This window comes from Rhinoraja longicauda, chromosome 16, assembly GCF_053455715.1.
Source record: "Rhinoraja longicauda isolate Sanriku21f chromosome 16, sRhiLon1.1, whole genome shotgun sequence".
NCBI classification, from domain to species: Eukaryota; Metazoa; Chordata; class Chondrichthyes; order Rajiformes; family Arhynchobatidae; genus Rhinoraja; species Rhinoraja longicauda.
Genome location: NC_135968.1, coordinates 26,872,522 through 26,890,485, shown reverse-complemented (window position 1 = coordinate 26,890,485; position 17,964 = coordinate 26,872,522). Strand labels below are relative to the sequence as shown.

General features: G+C 40.8%; 1 protein-coding gene across 1 annotated transcript in view; it reads left to right on the top strand.

Annotated features, from left to right (window-relative positions):
* Window positions 1-3,572: 3,572 nt before the first annotated feature.
* Window positions 3,573-17,964, top strand: part of atrnl1b (attractin-like 1b) — a 681,061-nt gene continuing 666,669 nt past the window's right edge. Inside the window, exon 1 of the mRNA XM_078413453.1 lies at window positions 3,573-4,424. Within this exon, the coding sequence (XP_078269579.1) occupies window positions 4,168-4,424 (257 nt within the window). The 5' untranslated portion in view covers window positions 3,573-4,167. The remainder of the gene's footprint in view (window positions 4,425-17,964) is intronic.

Here is a 17,964-nt window from a genome sequence, read left to right as displayed (position 1 = left end):
GATAGTATATTTTTATATAGTTGTATCGAACAAAAAAACAAAAGTTGTTTACTGCACAGTATAACTGTCGGCTAATGTTGCTGTGAAGTCAGAGAACTCGTGAGCACTTAACTACCTTTCACTGTACCTTGGTATACATGACAATAAACTAAACTAAACTCTTCTGGTTTTCTTTTTACAGTGTGGCCCACATTATTGATCATTATTTCCAACTTCATGACCTTAAATTTATCCACATTGAACTCCACCGACAATCTCTCTCTGTCCTGAATGTTGGGTTTGTGCCTATTTCCCTACGCACGCTGAAGGAGGTGTCTCTTTGCGAGCTCAAGGACGAATTCCAACCAAATTATAATCGAACACATATGCCTCCATTTTTGCAACTGATTAATGAGAGAAAATATTAATATCCTTTCTTACTATAATATAAGTGTTGATCACAAAGATCAACAAGGAGGGAACTGTGGAAGAAAATATTAATATCCTTTCTTACTTCATTTTGATTGGAATTGAACAAGGTCTGTGGCAGAATTCTCCACCACAGAAGGTAGTTGAGGCCAGTTCATTGGCTATATTTAAGAGGGAGTTAGATGTGGCCCTTGTGGCTAAAGGGATCAGGGGGTATGGAGAGAAGGCAGGTACAGGATACTGAGTTGGATGATCAGCCATGATCATATTGAATGGTGGTGCAGGCTCGAAGGGCCAAATGGCCTACTCCTGCACCTATTTTCTATGTTTCTATTATTATTGTCCACCTGATTCAAGTTATTGTCATCTTGATACTGAGATGCATTGAATGAATTTTCATCCACTGAGTTACTTCCAAAGAATTATGGTGGCTTTTCTGTGCATACATCTATTGAATCAGTCTGCTGTGTGGGGGTATTTTCATGTAATCTCCTGTTATTATCCATAATTTACTTAGTTAGGTCAGAACATTTCTCAAATAAATTCAATCCATGGTCGAGACACTTTTTGCCACAAACTGGCTTTCTCTGTAATCAGACTAAATACTTTTGCATTTTGCCTGAATCTATGTGCCCTTGATGCTACTGCAAGCAAAGTTTTCATTGTACCTGTTTCTCATCGTACTTGTACAATAAACCTAACTTGACTTACTCAACTGTCTTACTCCTTACACCAAAAAAATTGAACTGCCAATTTATTATTTTATTATTTTCTTGTAGAATAAGAAAATTATTATTTTCTTGTCTAACTACCATGTATGTGTTAATTATTCTGTCTGAATGTATTCTCTCCAAGAACGAGGCATACAACAAGTCATTTTGTTGGTGAAAGTTCAATCCAAACAATGATTTGTTTTTGTTTGTGGAAAGGCTCTCTCTTCATTTTGGCTTCACACTGATCCACAACCTTCTCCCTCTTTGCTTTCTCTCTTCTGTTATACTGAGCATTCATTTCCTGCCATTTTGGTTTTTATTCAGACTTCCAGAATCTGTAGTTTTTCTGTGATACTGTGTACATGTTAGGTTTTTCAGACACTGCCAATTATGCGTGAGAGTTTGTGTAATTTGTTTAAATTTACTTCCATGTTCACTCGTCCAAAAAGATTTCTGGAAAACAGACTGATTCTAGAACTGATTCTAGAGACAGAAATATAAATGATATTCTTAGCACAATGCCCAATGACCCCAAATCCCAAAAGCTCACCTTCTCAGGAAAATATTATTTATTCAACTGAACTCGGCATTACTCGGCCGATAAGCCTCATGCCTGCCCTCTGTCGTAATGTCACGGTACACAAATACCAATGATAGAAATATGGGAATAACAGTAATTACGGCACTTCGAGTGTACTTTATTGGTTGTAAAGAACTTAATTATATACTGAAGATAGACACAAAAAGCTGGAGTAACTCAGCGGGACAGGCAGCATCTCTGGAGAGAAGGAGTGAGTGACATTTCGGTTCGAGACCCTTCTTCAGACTGGTTAGGGATAATAGAAACGAGACATAGGCGATGGGGTAAAGAGTTAAAGAACAATGAATGAAAGATACACAAAAATATAATGTGATTTATGTACTGATATCTGTTTGCTTTGGTGCTTTTCTTCCTCCTCACCCTCCATGCCAATACAATTCAGCAGATTTCAAAATGCTACCAAACCTTGACATAATTTCCAAACCACATTGAATGATGCTTTATCGATTCTGGTTCCTCCAGCGTGGTACACATGTTCTCTCCTCGCAGCTTTCAACGTTTCAAATTGACAAACCTTTCTGCACGTCGTGTTCCTCTCTTTAATCACTTTTATCGCTGCATTTTTTTCCCTCTTTGACACCTTCATTTTTAATCGCAGGAGATGAACGTTTAGAGACACAACAAAATGCTGGAGTAACTCAGCGGGACATGTAGCATCTCTGCAGAGAAGGAATGGGTCCAGACCCTTCTTCGACCTCTCAGACGCTGGCTGACCCATCTCTCTCCAGAGATGCTGTCAGTCCCGCTGAGTTACTCCAGCATTTTGTGTCTATCTTGGGTTTAAACCAGCATCTGCAGTTCCTTCCTACACACGGAGATGAACGTTTATCCTCTTGCCATTATCCATAAACACTCCAGACGGAACAACAATTTATTAGAATTTCTTTTCAGTTCAGCTTCCCATCTCTTTTTGAGAGTGGATAAGTATTCTGAGCGGACTGCGACAACAACTTCAAATCTTTCGCGCTGAATGGCGAGTTTGACAATTTTTTGCGAACAGCATTCACGGTTGCTCTGGGCAGATCTCTGCTTTTAGTATAAGAAAATAACTGCAGATGCTGGTACAAATCGAAAGTATTTATTCACAAAGTGCTGGAGTAACTCACTGCCAGCCCCTACTCACTGCCGACCGCCAGCAACTCTTCTGACTCCCCTGCCTTCCCGTTCGTTTACAGGTTCTTGTCAATTTCTCTCTTCCCGCACACCCAGCATGTTTTACCTTTAACATTTCCCAGTACAGATAAAAAAGGTGATCGACCACACACTCGCTGGTGAGTTTCCCCAGTATTTTCTGTTTAGATTACCCTCCTCCCCTCCCTCCCTCCCCCTCCACCACTTTCCCTCCACCCCTCCCTCCCTCTCCACCACTTTCCCTTCACCCCTTTCCCTCCACTCTCCTCTCCTGATAAACTTTAGAGCTCCACAGTAGAACAGAACGCAGTGGTGCCTATAAACCCAGATTATATTCCAGCAACCTGCATTGTGATATATATAGGAAAAAAACCCAAACAGAAAAATGCTGTGGTGGAGGGAAAGTGGTGGAGAGGGAGGGAGAGAGGGGAGGAGGGTAATCTAAACAGAAAATACCGGGGAAACTCACCAGCGAGTAAGTGGTCGATTACCTTTTTTATCTGTACTGGGAAATGTTAAAGGTAAAACATGCTAGGTGTGCGGGAAGAGAGAAATTGACAAGAACCTGTAGGGAAGACGCTTGCTACTTGTACGAAAAGGACTTATTGAATCGGCCCGACAGCATTAAAAGGGGAGATGTGCGTTTGCAGGGAGCGGGATGCACATGCGCAGCCTGTGAGCACGGCCCATTTAATGAGCGGCTTTGTGGCAAGAGCAGGCACTGCTGGAGCCGGAGCTGCTGAAGCTGCTGGATCTGGACCCTGATCCCGAGCCCGAGCCCGAGCCCGAGCCTGACCGTCCGGGGCAGCGCGCGCTCCGGGTCTGCAGCTGCAAACAGCTGGCGTCTCGCCGGCCAGCACCGCAACCTCTGTCACCGCGCACATGAAGTTGGCATTTAACCCATTTGTTTTCCTTAAAAAAAAAATATAACAAGAGAAGGGAGGGGGGGGGGAATACAGATTGAATCCTCTCATTATGTGCAGACTTGGACCTCCCGGCGCTTGTGCGCTCTGTTATTACCCTCAACGCATTTCTACCGACTTTTGCAATCGTTATCACGCCTTGGGACCAGACACACGGTTTACTTGACACTTGCCCGGTGTAACTGAACGGCGACTGTCGTATTTTCCATCCCCCACAAATACACACAGCGGAGTGCTTCTTGTTTCCCCGGCCCTGCAAGGGGCTAAGTTAGTTTATTCATCGCGGAGTGCCAGCTGGAAAAGGGGGAGGAGTGTTGTGGGCTGCCGTTTATTTTTTTTTGGGGGGGGGGGCGGTGCAATCTGTGCAAACCGAATTACCACACTGGTTAAAATGGCGTCTGGAATTGGCGGTGCGAACCCGCAAAAAAGAGCGAGTCCGTTGAACTCGTGGACGGCCCGGGACGGGTTGGATTGGTGTAGGTGCTGTGTCTGCTACGCTCTGCTCTACCTCGTCCTCTCGGCCCGTGTGGGGCTCGGCCGGGAATGCGACAAGGCGACGTGTGTCTACGGGAGATGTGTAAGCGGCAGCTGCATCTGCGACCAAGGATGGGTCGGCGATCGTTGTCAGCACTGCGGTGGCAGATTCAAGTAAGGCTCGCTGATCTCACACACACACACACTCACACTCACTCACACTCACTCACACACACTCACACACACACACACACACACACACACACACACACTCACACTCTCACACTCACACACACTCACACACACACACACACACTCACTCACACACTCACACACTCACACACTCACACACACACTCACACACTCACACACTCACACACTCACACACACACACACACACACACACACACGAAGGGGGAAAGGTTCCTGCCTCCACTCCTTTCCACAGATGTTTTCTCAATTAAAAGTACATTTCTACCATTGACCTTTGCAGGTGATCATTTGCCCCTTTCAGATTTTAAGCCGTTGTTTTCAGTGTAATTGGGATGTAATGTGCAGCCAACATCGACTCCTGCTTTAGGAATAACCGTACGTAAAGCACATTGTGTCCTCCTGGATAATTTATAAATTCCTGCCTTGACACTAATGTGTTATTGCCACCACAAGAACAAGTATTTTGTTATCACTGCGGTGTCAACCTGTCTTAAAGGATGGTTGACAAACACTATTTTATAATAATCCTTTACCTTCAACTGTGTGCGTTAACTGTGTCTGTGATTTATAAAGCAGATTGTAGATATTAGTAATTGGGATGTTGCAATGTGTGAAATATTGTGAAATTGCCATGAAGTAATCCTCTGGAGTGACATTGGTGAAATTAACACGTATAAACAACATCTTTGTATCCCCAGTTGTGTGACTGCAAAGTTTATTACAGCATGTCTCATTGGAATGGGATTTGATTTTAACACAATTAACAGTTATTTTTATTGTAATCTTCCTTTTATCTATAAATGATTGGTGCGGCCAAAAGACCTTTGTATTGCTGCAAATGATTGTTTTTTTAAAGATAAAGGATAAATTAAATTGCATATTTATTATTCTATTTTTACTGTAAAAGATGTTTTGGAGTGTGAGGGATATGTTTTTCATGTTGTTCTCTGGAAGTGTTTCTTCGTACTCAATGTGTAGGAAGGAACTACAGATGTTGGTTTAAACCAAAGATGGACACAAAAACTTAGAGTAACTCAGGGTCAGACAGCATCTCTGGAGAAAAGGAATAGGTGACGTTTCGGGTCGAGACCCTTATTCGGACTAGACCTCGTCTTAGTTACTCCAGCTTTTTGTACCTGTCTTCATACTCAATGAACTGACTAGATGTATATCATCGCTGTGTTTTTTGGCGGTTTATTTTCATTTAGATTCCCTGTTGTTAGTGGCATATACTCCAGTGACATTGTGAAATGCCCATAGTAAGTTAAAGTAAATGAGAAATACTCCTTTGATCAACAAAAAGTGAAAGCAGCTGAATTGCCGGAGGTTTCATTCCTCTTGAAAATGTGGGTGTGTTTTATCTTTTTGCACATAATTGATGTTTTGCACCCTGCCAAAATTGTCTTAACATGCCTGACAGTCCCTGGATAGCTGTGTTTCCAGATGACCTGTTTCCAGGGTTTTGCTAGTGCTCCTGCATAGTTGACTGTTAGAAACTCTGAACAGCTTGGTCATGCCCGAGTCGCTCCTTTGGTTGTACATTTTGCTTTCCTGCTTCTACCTGTGTTGAAGCTCCCTGAGCTGGGAAATAATGGGCTCACAGCCAAGCTATCGTGCTTGTGCTGTATTTAAGAGGGGTATGATAGCGCTGCTGCCTCGCAGTGCCAGAGACCCAGGTTCGATCCTGACCTCGGATGCTGTCTGTGTGGTGTTTGCTTGTTCTCCCTGTGACCGCGTGGGTTTTCTCCCACATCCCAGAGATGTGTGGGTTTGTAGGTTAATTGGCCACTGTAAATTGCCCCTTGTGTGTAGGGAATGGATGAGAAAGTGAGATAACATGGAACTAGTGTGAATAGGTGATTGATGGTCGGTGTGGATCTGGTGGTACAAAAGGGCCTGTTTCCATGCTGCATCCCTAAACTAAACTAAACTACTATTTTCTTTTTAACTGTGCCTAATGCTTGCAATCTCCCACCATTTTGACTCCAGCAATGATACAGATTGTTGTTTAATCAGATTACTTTCTGGTATGAAGAAAATGGATCAAAATATGGTGGTCAAATATATGTTTGCCCATACTTCTCTTTAGACCTGGGCAAATGGGATAAGCATGGATGGGGCATCTGGGTTGGCATGGATGAGTTGGGCTGAAGAGCCTGTTTCCACTCTGACTTCTTTCACATCTTTAGATGGTTCCAGTGCAATATACTTTACAACCAGCTAAATAGATTTGGCTTGATGTACTTTTATGTACAGTCAATTCAAGCAGATCCCACAAGCAATAAAGGGATAATACCCAATTATTTCTGTGAAAAGTTGGTTGCAAAGGAAATATTGACCAGGACATCAGGGTGAATTGCTATTCTTCTCTTTAAATTGTATCAAGGAGAGTTCTTTAAATCCAGCTGAAGGGGCAAATGGGCCTTGGTTTAATATTCTTCTCTGAGAGATAGCATCACTGACAGTGTAGCCTCAGTAGTGTCAGCTCAGTCTATGTTTGTGACTCCAGAGAGTTCAATTGTTCTTCAGATTTGAATCCTTGGTTTCAACAGGTCATATTTTGACGTGTAAAGCCGATTTGTTTAAAGGAAGCATTTAATGATGATTTTGTAAACCCCACAGCTTGGTTTTGAGTTGTTAAACTGAGGTGAATTGTATTACAAAGACTTGCATGACTTCACTTATTAAATAATTAATCAATTTTCTTTTTAGAACAAGTTTCTGTTGCTCTTCTGTATGTCTATGTCTGTAGACAATGACTTGGTTTTTCTAGAGCCCAAGGTATATCCAAAAGGATACTTGGAGTCTATTCCTCTTTTTTTTTGGACTTAAGTACAAATATATTATGTTTGTATTTTGGCAAATTTCTATTCTCTTCTCGTCTCACTTGTCTTAAGTATTTACTTACTGCACTACTGATTCCACTCCACCAATGAAAGTGTACCACCTGTGGATGACATTCGCTCCTTCATTCGGGTTTTTCCCCCCCAGATTTGATATTATCTGTGTGAGTGGATCAGCTTTTACTGTTCTATCCAAAGATGCAATTTAACTTGGATATATGTCCAAGTTTATCCTGCCCAGATATTAAACTAGAGAGAATACTTTACATTTTGATAAAATCAAAACTGCAGATGCAGGAACATCTTTGTTTTGCCTTATTGGTTTTATTGTGTGCTGTCAAATCTTCCTTGTGTCAGCAGGTAACTAACAATATGCTACAAAGCATTTTTTTTTGTTTAGGCTGCCAAACAAATTCATTTGGTTATATTGAATGAAGATAGAAAATGTGTCATTGATTTCGCATGTAATATGATTATTTTAGAGTCTGTGCTACATTGAAGAAAGGAAAATGATGCGGATGCAGTTTCTTGCCACTCTGTTCTTTTAAGGTTGTATACATATTTATACAGATAATGTCTCAGTTGTGGGTGGGGTAGGTGGTGTTATATTGATTTGCATTTAACTTGCATTATATGTTGACTCAGTGCAGTAATTCAATACAAAGTAATAGACTTCTGCTTCTGTCAGCAATTTCTTGCTTCGTGAGCACACGCTTTGCAGTGTCAGTATAGTTTTACATTTTAAAAGTGGCCTATCCTTGGCTTAATTGGACTTTCTTATTATGTAGATTGTTTATCATGTGTATCGTGCAACTGCATTGGGCAAATCTTACAAAACAGAAAATTAATTGAATAATTGGTAAAACTATTTGGGGGATTTGAGGGAGAGATATTGAACAAGGCAATTTGACTGTTGCAATGGGACTTTCAAGTTTGTTTTCACATGCCAATAAAACCATTGGTCACAAAAAGGCTGCAATTCTGATATGTAGTCCTCCATTTTTTTGTAGACCTCTGAATTGGAGCAAAAACGTTATTATATGTTGAGTATTTTTTTGATATTTCTATTTTTGTATCACTGACCACTCACATTATGTGGCTGCTGTAGTTGCTTTTTCCGTAATCAATATAAGAACAGTAATCCTTAATGCCTGAAGTGAATATTTCCTTCTAGCATTAAAGAACTAGACTGACGAGGGAAAAATCATGAACAAATATGGTTTATGAAATAAAGTGATGTTTAAAACGAAAATATGAATACAAATCCTTTCTCAGCTATTGACATAAATATACTTTTTAGTTTCTCATATCATTGGAAAATATAAATTCTAATCTCCAAAATAATGTGCTCGTTTTCTTGTTTTTTTTCTGCAGCCCATTGGAATCAAAAATACACAATGACTTTTGCCTCTGGTTTTGACCATGAGGAGCACACTGAGCCCAAGTCAAGTCAAGTCAAGTCAATTTTATTTGTATAGCACATTTTAAAACAACCCACGTTGACCAAAGTGCTGTACATCTGATTAGGTACTAAGGAAAAAAAAAAAAAATGAAACATACAGTAGCAAGCAAACATAACAGCACATACAAAACAGTTCACAGTCTCCTCAAAGACTTCCCCTTTCATTTATTTGCCTTTGGACATGTGTCTATTGGTGTCAGAGGAATGGAGTCATTCCAGTTCCTTGGAAGCTCAGTTTTTAAATAGAACATTCCTCAACAAATGATCTGGAAAAATTTGGCAGTCAAGCATTAAATGTGGAAGGTTGCGTTCCTTCATCTGAATTGTCCTAATTCCTTCAGATCATTTGTTCATCGGTTAATTTGTTAATCTGAAATGTTGACTGTTCATTTCTCTGTTTGTATGCTGCTTGACCAACTGAGTTCCTCCAGCAGATTTTGTTGCTCTGTATTCTGGCTTCTGCAGTTTCTTTTGTCTACATTTGTTTCTTTCTGCCACATTCTGCTTTCCAAAGCTGTTTAGAAAACATAGAAAACATAGAAAATAGGTGCAGGAGTAGGCCATTCGGCCCTTCGAGCCTGCACCGCCATTCAATATGATCATGGCTGATCATCCAGCTCAGTAACCTGTACCTGCCTTCTCTCCATACCCCCTGATCCCTTTAGCCACAAGGGCCACATCTAACTCCCTCTTAAATATAGCCAATGAACTGGCCTCAACTACCTTCTGTGGCAGAGAATTCGACAGACTCACCACTCACAGTAGCTTGAGAGAGAATGTTAAACCTATAGAAGCTCACTTTAATGTAAATGATGTCTCCTGTCGGAGGTTTCATATTTAAAAAATATGACAATGAACCTTTTTCTGATCGCAAAACAATGGGGCTGAAAACATTTCTTCAATATTGTTACTTTGTTATTGCAGTTTCAACATCAGTTGCTTCTCTCCCCTTGTTGTAATAATTAAAGGCACCCAAATGTTATTGTTTTGCTTCAGGCTGTTGAGCTTTTTGCACTAAATTTAAGAAATGTTGAACACTTGTATGTGACGCTTAGTAATTTCACTTGTGTTACTATTTTAATAGCTTTTTGTCAAATTGCTTTTCAAAAATACATCTACTCCAAATTTGCAAAGTTATCAAGCAAATTGAAACCAGAAATGTGACTGGAATTAGCCTTAAGGGCTGGGCTAGAACAAATAAATAAAAAAAGCAAAAAAAAGCATTGTGCTTGAAATAATCAGCAGGTCAGGTAGCATCTGTGGAAATAGAAACTGCTTAACATTTCATGTCAAAGCTGTAAGATTTTTGATATGAAACATTAAACAATTTAATAAACAAATGTACTACCTCAACTGAGTGTTTCTGAATTTTCTGCTTCAAATGAAAAACCTAGCCTTGCCTGGATTGCTCAAGAATATGTATTGTTTTCCCAATACAACGTACATAATATAATTACTTGAATTTTGCGAATGATGGCAAAGCATTGAAATTATTGGTCTGGTAATCCAATGCAAAGAAAAGCCCATTAATTTTATAACCAGGGAATTTTGAACATAGTTATAACTAGAGCCAGGATTTTTAGGTGCTAAAAATCTCTGAAATAGGCAGGCAAATAGGCATAATAAAATTACAAAAAAGGCACGAAAAAGGCATTTATTGACAAAAAAAGGCATAAACGGCATGTATTTCCACCACAAAAATATGGTTAAAAATGATAATATAAAGGTATACTACATTAAATGACCAAAGTTGCCTGGTTGCACATAATTACCAGCATTTTTTTCAAATTATCTGGTATCTGGTATCTGGTATGCCGTCTGCCAGACAGAATATGCTTCAGTTCTGAAAAACCTCTTTCTACCCCAGGTGAGGTCACTGGTGCATACCCGAAACAAGCTGCAGACTCTATTTTCATGTCGATATACTCCTTTGATTGTTGACCTGCCTCCAGTGTAGCGATGACCACATTGACAACATATCTACCCACAGCATAGGTTGTCTCATCTATTGAGATCCATATTTTGTTACATGCAACTTCATCTCTAATTTTCTGCACAACAATGTTGAAGTTGCTGTCAACATAATTTTTCGGTAATGATGACTCGTTCGGTATATATTCCTCTGGGTGTTTCTCTAAAAAACCTTAGAGATTTGTTTTCCAATTTCCACAGTGGAATTCCAATGAATGTCTTGTACAGATCACTCGAAAACTCAGATTTGCGACTGGAGCCAGCAGTAAATGTAGTGAGGAGATAAGCTTGCGTATTTCCCACCTTCAGTTTCTCTGCCGCCGCCGCCGACTTGTGTTTAGCTGTCTGTACATGCTGGGAGACGAAATATTTCTTATCATGATTTTCTGCTATCTCACATGCTTTGCAAAACAGCACACAGTTAAGCATATATCATTCTGGTACACCCTCTCCAAATCCTTCAGTTTTTTACAAGGTGTTGACTTGACTTTAGGCATTTTGACACTTGCAAGGGTAGATCCTACAGGAATGTAAGGCGGCAAAGTACAAGCTGAGAAGAGGAATCAGTGCTGCCAAGAAGAGGTACTCTGAGAGGTTGAGGAGCAAGTTCTCAGCTAATGACTCTGCTTCAGTTTGGAAGGGCTTGCAAGAAATCACAAGCTACAAGAGGAAACCCCCCCCCCCCCCCCCGCTCCTTGGACAATCGTTAGCTGACCAATGACCCGAACGAGTTCTACTGCAGGTTCGATAAACAGAAACTTAACCCTGGTACCCCCTCTCCCCCCCTCCCCAAACAATACCTCACAGCCTGACTCCAGCCTGAAAAGACTGGACTCTTCCCCAGCCACCCCTCTCCAATCACCACTTACAGCCTGACTGCAAAAGACTGGGGCCTCGTCCACTACCCATGAATGAATGACTGATGGTGGTGCCCCCGGTTTTGCCCCGGTGGTGGAAATTTTCTTGTAAGTTATGTTAACACGACAAAAAAAGGCTGATTTAGGCACTCGATTGTGAAAAAGGCATTATCTTGCTGAAATCATCAAAAAAGGCATAAAAAGGCACATATGGCACATATGGCAAAATCCTGGCTCTAATTATAACCCTTTAAAAAAAATACCTGTCATGACCATGAAACATCTCGATTACAAATTTGTGTCTGCTTTGCTTATACTCATTAAGGAAGGAATCCTGTTTTGAGCTCTTTGTGGTTGAATATGCCCAATTGATTTTTAATCAGCCTTTGCAATGGTCTGGCAAATCTTGTTGTACTACGCTGTTGAAGCGGGTATAGAACACCGTCCAATGAACCCTACATGGTATATTGCATGAAATTCTGGAATTTCTAATCCATCTGGGATGGTGTTCCCAAAGACTAATTTAGCAACTCTCTGACAAGATCATAATCAGTGAATCAGTAATTCCATCATCCTCCCTTGTTACGTCACTTTCCAATAACTGAAAGATGCAATAGATGTACACAGTAACTTGTATACAATTGGGAAATGGTAGCCTTGGGCGTCTTTGTCATTGACTCCATATTTCTTTGCTGGCCAGTTGTGGGCAAGTAAACCTCTGATTAGTTCTAATCATCTTTATCTGCTGAGTGTGTGTACATTAATGTTAATGCCACTTAAAAGTAGCATTGAGATGAAGGGAACAGAATGCACTGAGTTACAATGGGCAATGAGCTTTGCAATCATAGAGGACAGAACAACTAAAACATTGGATGTTGCTTGAGACTAATAGTCAGGGGGAATGCGCATAGACATGGAGAGTTACGGCATGGAAACAGGCCCTTTAGTATGATGACCATGTCTACTGATCAGCAGGCACCCATTTTACATTATCCGTGCACAAGTCCCGTTTTCTTACATTCCACATATTCTGTTCAACCCCCATCCCCCCCACTGCCTGTCATATTCTACCATGCATTACACAACAGCAGTAATTTACTGTGGGTAATTAACATACCATATCTTGCATCTTGGGGATGTGGGAGGAAAACATAGTATCAGGAGGAAACACAATCACAGGGAGAACTTGCAAACGCAACCAGGCAACATTAGAGTTCAAGATTAAACCTGTGTCTTTGGGACAATGGTGCAGCTTTTTGAGCCATTGTGCTTTATGGAGGATGGGAGTGTGGGGGGAGGGAGAGGGAAGCTTGCTTGACTTTATTGCTGTTGACCTCACTGTTGTAGGGATGTTTATTCATAACAGTCCAGCAACTCAAAACTGGGTATTCATCTGGCATCGTGGGTCTTCGGCATCTATGTATGTCAATAATTCTTGCATGAAATTGAGAGATTAATCTGGCACATCAAAGAGTGTGCCAGGAACAGTGTGAAGCATACCTTAAAGAGGTGCTAGTTTCCTGAAGTAACAACATGGGAGTGCAGACATACTAAAAGAAACATACTAGAGACTTGTGAGGTGTTGCACTTTTATATATCAAACTAAAGCAGGTCTTGCACAGGAAATGGAGTCTTGAAGATAATTGTAGAACAGAGAGATCTTGTGATGCAGGTCCATGGTGTCCTGAAAATTGGGAATCAGGTGCACAGGGTGGTGATAAAGACGTTTGGTATGCTTGCCTTCATCAGGAACAATATTGAGTACAACAGTTGGGACATTTGAGACCATAGTTGGTAAGACTACTATCGGAGTACTATGAAGTTCTGTGCTCCCAGCTAAAAGAAAGGTATGAAGTAGTTGGAAAGGGTGCAGGAGAGATTTGCCAGGATCTGTCTTTAACTTGCAGGCGTGGGTTATGGGGGAAAGACTGGGACTTTCTTTCGTGGGAGAGTAGGAGACTGAGGAGTGACCTTATTTAAGTATAGAAAATCATTGATGAAGTGATTACTCAGTTTTCTCTGCGGGTAGAGAATTCTAAAACCAATTCATAAGCTAAGGGTAAGAGGGCAGAGATTAAAATCGGATCTTGGGAGCAACTTTTTCACCCAGAGGGTGGTCCATATCTGGAGTGAGTTTCCAGAGGTTTCCAGAATTGTTACTATAAAAGTGGATGCAATTATGGCTTTCGAAAGATATTTGAACAGATATGTGGATCGGAAGGATTTAGAGAGGCATCGATCAAATGCAGACAAATGGGACTAGCCTAGAACACCAACATGGTTGGCATGAACAAGTTGGGTCCTATAATTCTGTGACTGAACTTGAGATTCTACAAACAAGAGATCAAATCAAGCTTTTGTGATTTAAAAAAAATTAAATAAACTAAGTCCAGTCATATTTGGCTGGGGGTGATTAAACATTTCTTCTAAGGCAGCATAGTGATTTGTTTATACTCCAGTTATGAGATGAGGAAGTGCCTATTTTTTTTACTGTGGGGTGACTGTTGCACATCAGCCATCAAATAGGAGTCACTGAGCGAGGTCTAACAGTGTGGAATGAGTCCAGAGGAATCTCCATCCTCTGTCGTCATCTTTTAAAATTTATGACTCCATGTATGGATGTTCTTAACTGGAATTTTATTGACCAACTCTTTGATCCATTCTTATCTTGGGTACAAGTAGGATGCTGTTTCAAAAGAAAATATTTTTAGCTTGCAAACCACACCATTTTGATCTTTTTTTCCCCAATGAATTTTCTATTTATTTCCATTCTCTTTCCAGGGTAAAGTTCAATGCCTAAAGTAAAACTCTAATAATCCAATAATTTGGTGACGGACTAGCAGATTGTTTGGATATTGGGTGCTGCTCCTGATAGTACTTCAACACTTGGTGATATCAAAATAAAACTATATTCAAAAGTAGTATAATGTTTTAACTAAGCCAATGAGTTTAAAGGAAACAGGAAATATACATGCACTCCATACATCAACTCTGGGTACAGAGTTATCCATGTTCCAGACCCCAAACCTTGGCTTTGGCTGCACACTTATCCCACAGTCTAGACTCTGCTCCCACCCACACTAGATCCTCAGCACTGGCTGAGTATCTCACTTGTATTCTGGACCTTTAATTCACAGTCCAAACTAATGAATGATCCAAATGCCAAGCCATCAAGATTTCTGAGCCATTGGTTCTTCATTAGTACACTGACGACTGTCGTACCGATAAACCAAATCAATACATTCTAAAGTATTCTGATGATACAGTTTTAATATCTCTGAGTAAATCCGACAACCCTGAGCTGGAAAAATGCGGCAGGCCCATGCAGCATCAGGGTAAAAGGGGCTGCTTTGGAGTGAAGAAAGTCAAAGTTCTGATAAACTATCTTCAACTTGTGGCATTAACTGTTTCTTTCTCCAGGTGCTGCCAGGCCTGCTAAATGTTTTTACTTTTAACAATACTTTTTGTGCTTGGTGTTGAAGTTAAAATTGATGCTAACATGTAATTTAATAGATTCTGGCCATCAGTGAAGCAGTGGGTTTTGCTGTTTGTTCTGGTGTTGCCAGACATTGAATTTGTATAGAGGTTGCATTTGTACTGTAATGAGATAATTGGTGTGCAGTTACAACTTGAAACTAATGCTTGGTTTGCATTATAAATGTGCCCACAGTTCCTTAGGAAAATGTTGTTATCATCTCGTCCATTGGTTAATTTTGCTTGGAGATTTTGATGGTTCAATAAAATCATAAACCGTTTTATTTTTTAGTGTTACTTTGGGATGTATCCAATTACATTAATTTCCTCTGACAGTATTTCATGACTTGGTGATGTGTTTTTTAAAAACTGTTGTCATTTTTGTCACGATGTGGAACTATATATGTTGGAGTCAATTATAAAAGACGAAATTGCGGAGCATTTGGATAGTAGTAACAGGATCGTTCTGAGTCAGCATGGATTTACGAAGGGTAAATCATGCTTGACTAATCTTCTGGAATTCTTTGAGGATGTAACTAGGAAGATTGACGGGAGAGCCGGTGGATGTGGTGTACCTCGACTTTCAGAAAGCCTTCGACAAGGTTCCACTTAGGTGATTAGTGGGCAAAATTAGAGCACATGGTATTGGAGGTAGGGTACTGACATGGATAGAAAATTGGTTGACAGACAGAAAGCAAAGAGTGGGGATAAATGGGTCCCTTTCAGAATGGCAGGCAGTAACTAGTGGGGTACCGCAAGGCTCGGTGCTGGGACCGCAGCTATTTACAATATACATTAATGACTTGGATGAAGGGATTAAAAGTACCATTAGCAAATTTGCAGATGATACAAAGCTGGGTGGTAGTGTGAACTGTGATGAAGATGCTATGAGGTTGCAGGGTGACTTGGACAGGTTGTGTGAGTGGGCGGATGCATAGCAGATGCAGTTTAATGTGGATAAGTGTGAGGTTATCCACTTTGGTGGTAAGAATAGGAAGGCAGAGTATTATCTGAATGGTATCAAGTTAGGAAAAGGGGACGTACAACGAAATTGGGTGTCTTAGTGCATCAGTCACTGAAAGGAAGCATGCAGGTACAGTAGGCAGTGAAGAAAGCCAATGGAATGTTGGCCATAACAAGAGGAGTTGAGTATAGGAGCAAAGAGGTCCTTCAGCAGTTGTACAGGGCCCTAGTAAGACCGCACCTGGAGTACTGTGTGCAGTTTTGGTCTACAAATTTGAGGAAGGATATTCTTGCTATTGAGGGTGTGCAGCGTAGGTTTACTAGGTTAATTCCCGGAATGGCGAGACTGTCATATGTTGAAAGACTGGAGCGACTAGGCTTGTATACACTGTAATTTAGAAGAATGAGAGGGGATCTTATCGAAACGTATGATTATTAAGGGGTTGGACACGTTAGAGGCAGGAAACATGTTCCCAATGTTGGGGGAGTCCAGAACAAGGGGCCACAGAACGGAGATGAGGAATCTGTGGACTTGTGAGTTGTGAATCTGTGGACTTCTCTTCCTCAGAAGGCAGTGGAGGCCAATTTTCTGAATGCATTCAAGAGAGGGCTAGATAGAGCTCTTAAGGATAGCGGATTCAGGGGGTATGGGGAGAAGGCAGGAACGGGGTACTGATTGAGAATGATCAGCCATGATCACATTGAATGGTGGTGCTGGCTCGAAAGGCCAAATGGCCTACTCCTGCACCTATTGTCTATTGTCTATATATGGTATTAAAAAGCAGCTTGCGTAACCTTAATGTGTTTAATGTGGACTGTTAACTTATTCCAGTGGCAATCTTTTCCTATTGTGATATTTTGGGACAGGAATTTAACTACTTGAAGTCGTTTTGAACAGGGCCAATGGATGTAAATTTGGCACAATTCAAGGCAGCGGAATAGTACCGCAGTTGGACCTGCTGCCTTGCAGCTGATAGGACTCTGGTTTGACCTGGCCTCAATTGCTGTCTCTGTGGAGTTGGTCTCTGAGCATGTGGGATTTTTGTGGGTGCTCTGGTTTCCTCCCACATCCTGAAGATTTGACGGTAGGCTAATTGGATATCATTGGTAAATCCTGTTGTGTGTTGAAACAAAGAATTGCAGATGCTGGTTAAACCACAAAAGGACACAAAGTGCTGGAGTAACTCAGTGGGTCAGACAGCATCTCTGGAGGTCATGGATAAATGATGTTTTTGGTTGAGACCCTTCAGATTCTCTACTCGAAACATCACTGATCCATGTTCTCCAGGTATGCCGTGTGACCTTTAGAGTTACTCCAGCACTTTGTGCCCTGTTGTATGTTATTAGTTTAAAAGAAACAAAGTGAGTTAAGGGTTACCTGGAGAATGTTACAGGGTTGCACTGGAATACATTGATACTGAAAGGGATGGATAGGATTGTCCTGCTGGGAGCCAGTGTGGAATTGATGGGCTAAATTGTCTGTATTTAACTTTAAATGAAATTATTAGGACAGGTTATGTTCCAGTGAGAATAGCCAGGACTGAAATTCAAATTTTAATTGTTTAAACTTTATTTAAGGCCTGGATTGAGTGGATGTGGAGAGGATGTTTCCACTAGTGGGAGAGTCTGGGACCAAACAGAACGCCATTGCCTCAGAATAAAAGGTTGTACCTTTAGAAAGGAGATCAGGTGGAATTTCTTTATTCGGAGAGTAGTGAATTTGTGGAATTCATTGTTGTGGAGGCCAAGTAATGGATATTTTTAAGGTGGAGGTTGATAGGTTCTCGATTAGTAAAGGAATCAAGGGTTCTAGGGAGGAGTAGACTTGATGGGCTGAATGACCTAATTCTGCTCCTACAACTTATGAACTTCAATATGAGAAATTATTGAACTGTAAATCCATTTGGTGATGCAGCAATTGTGTGTTGTGT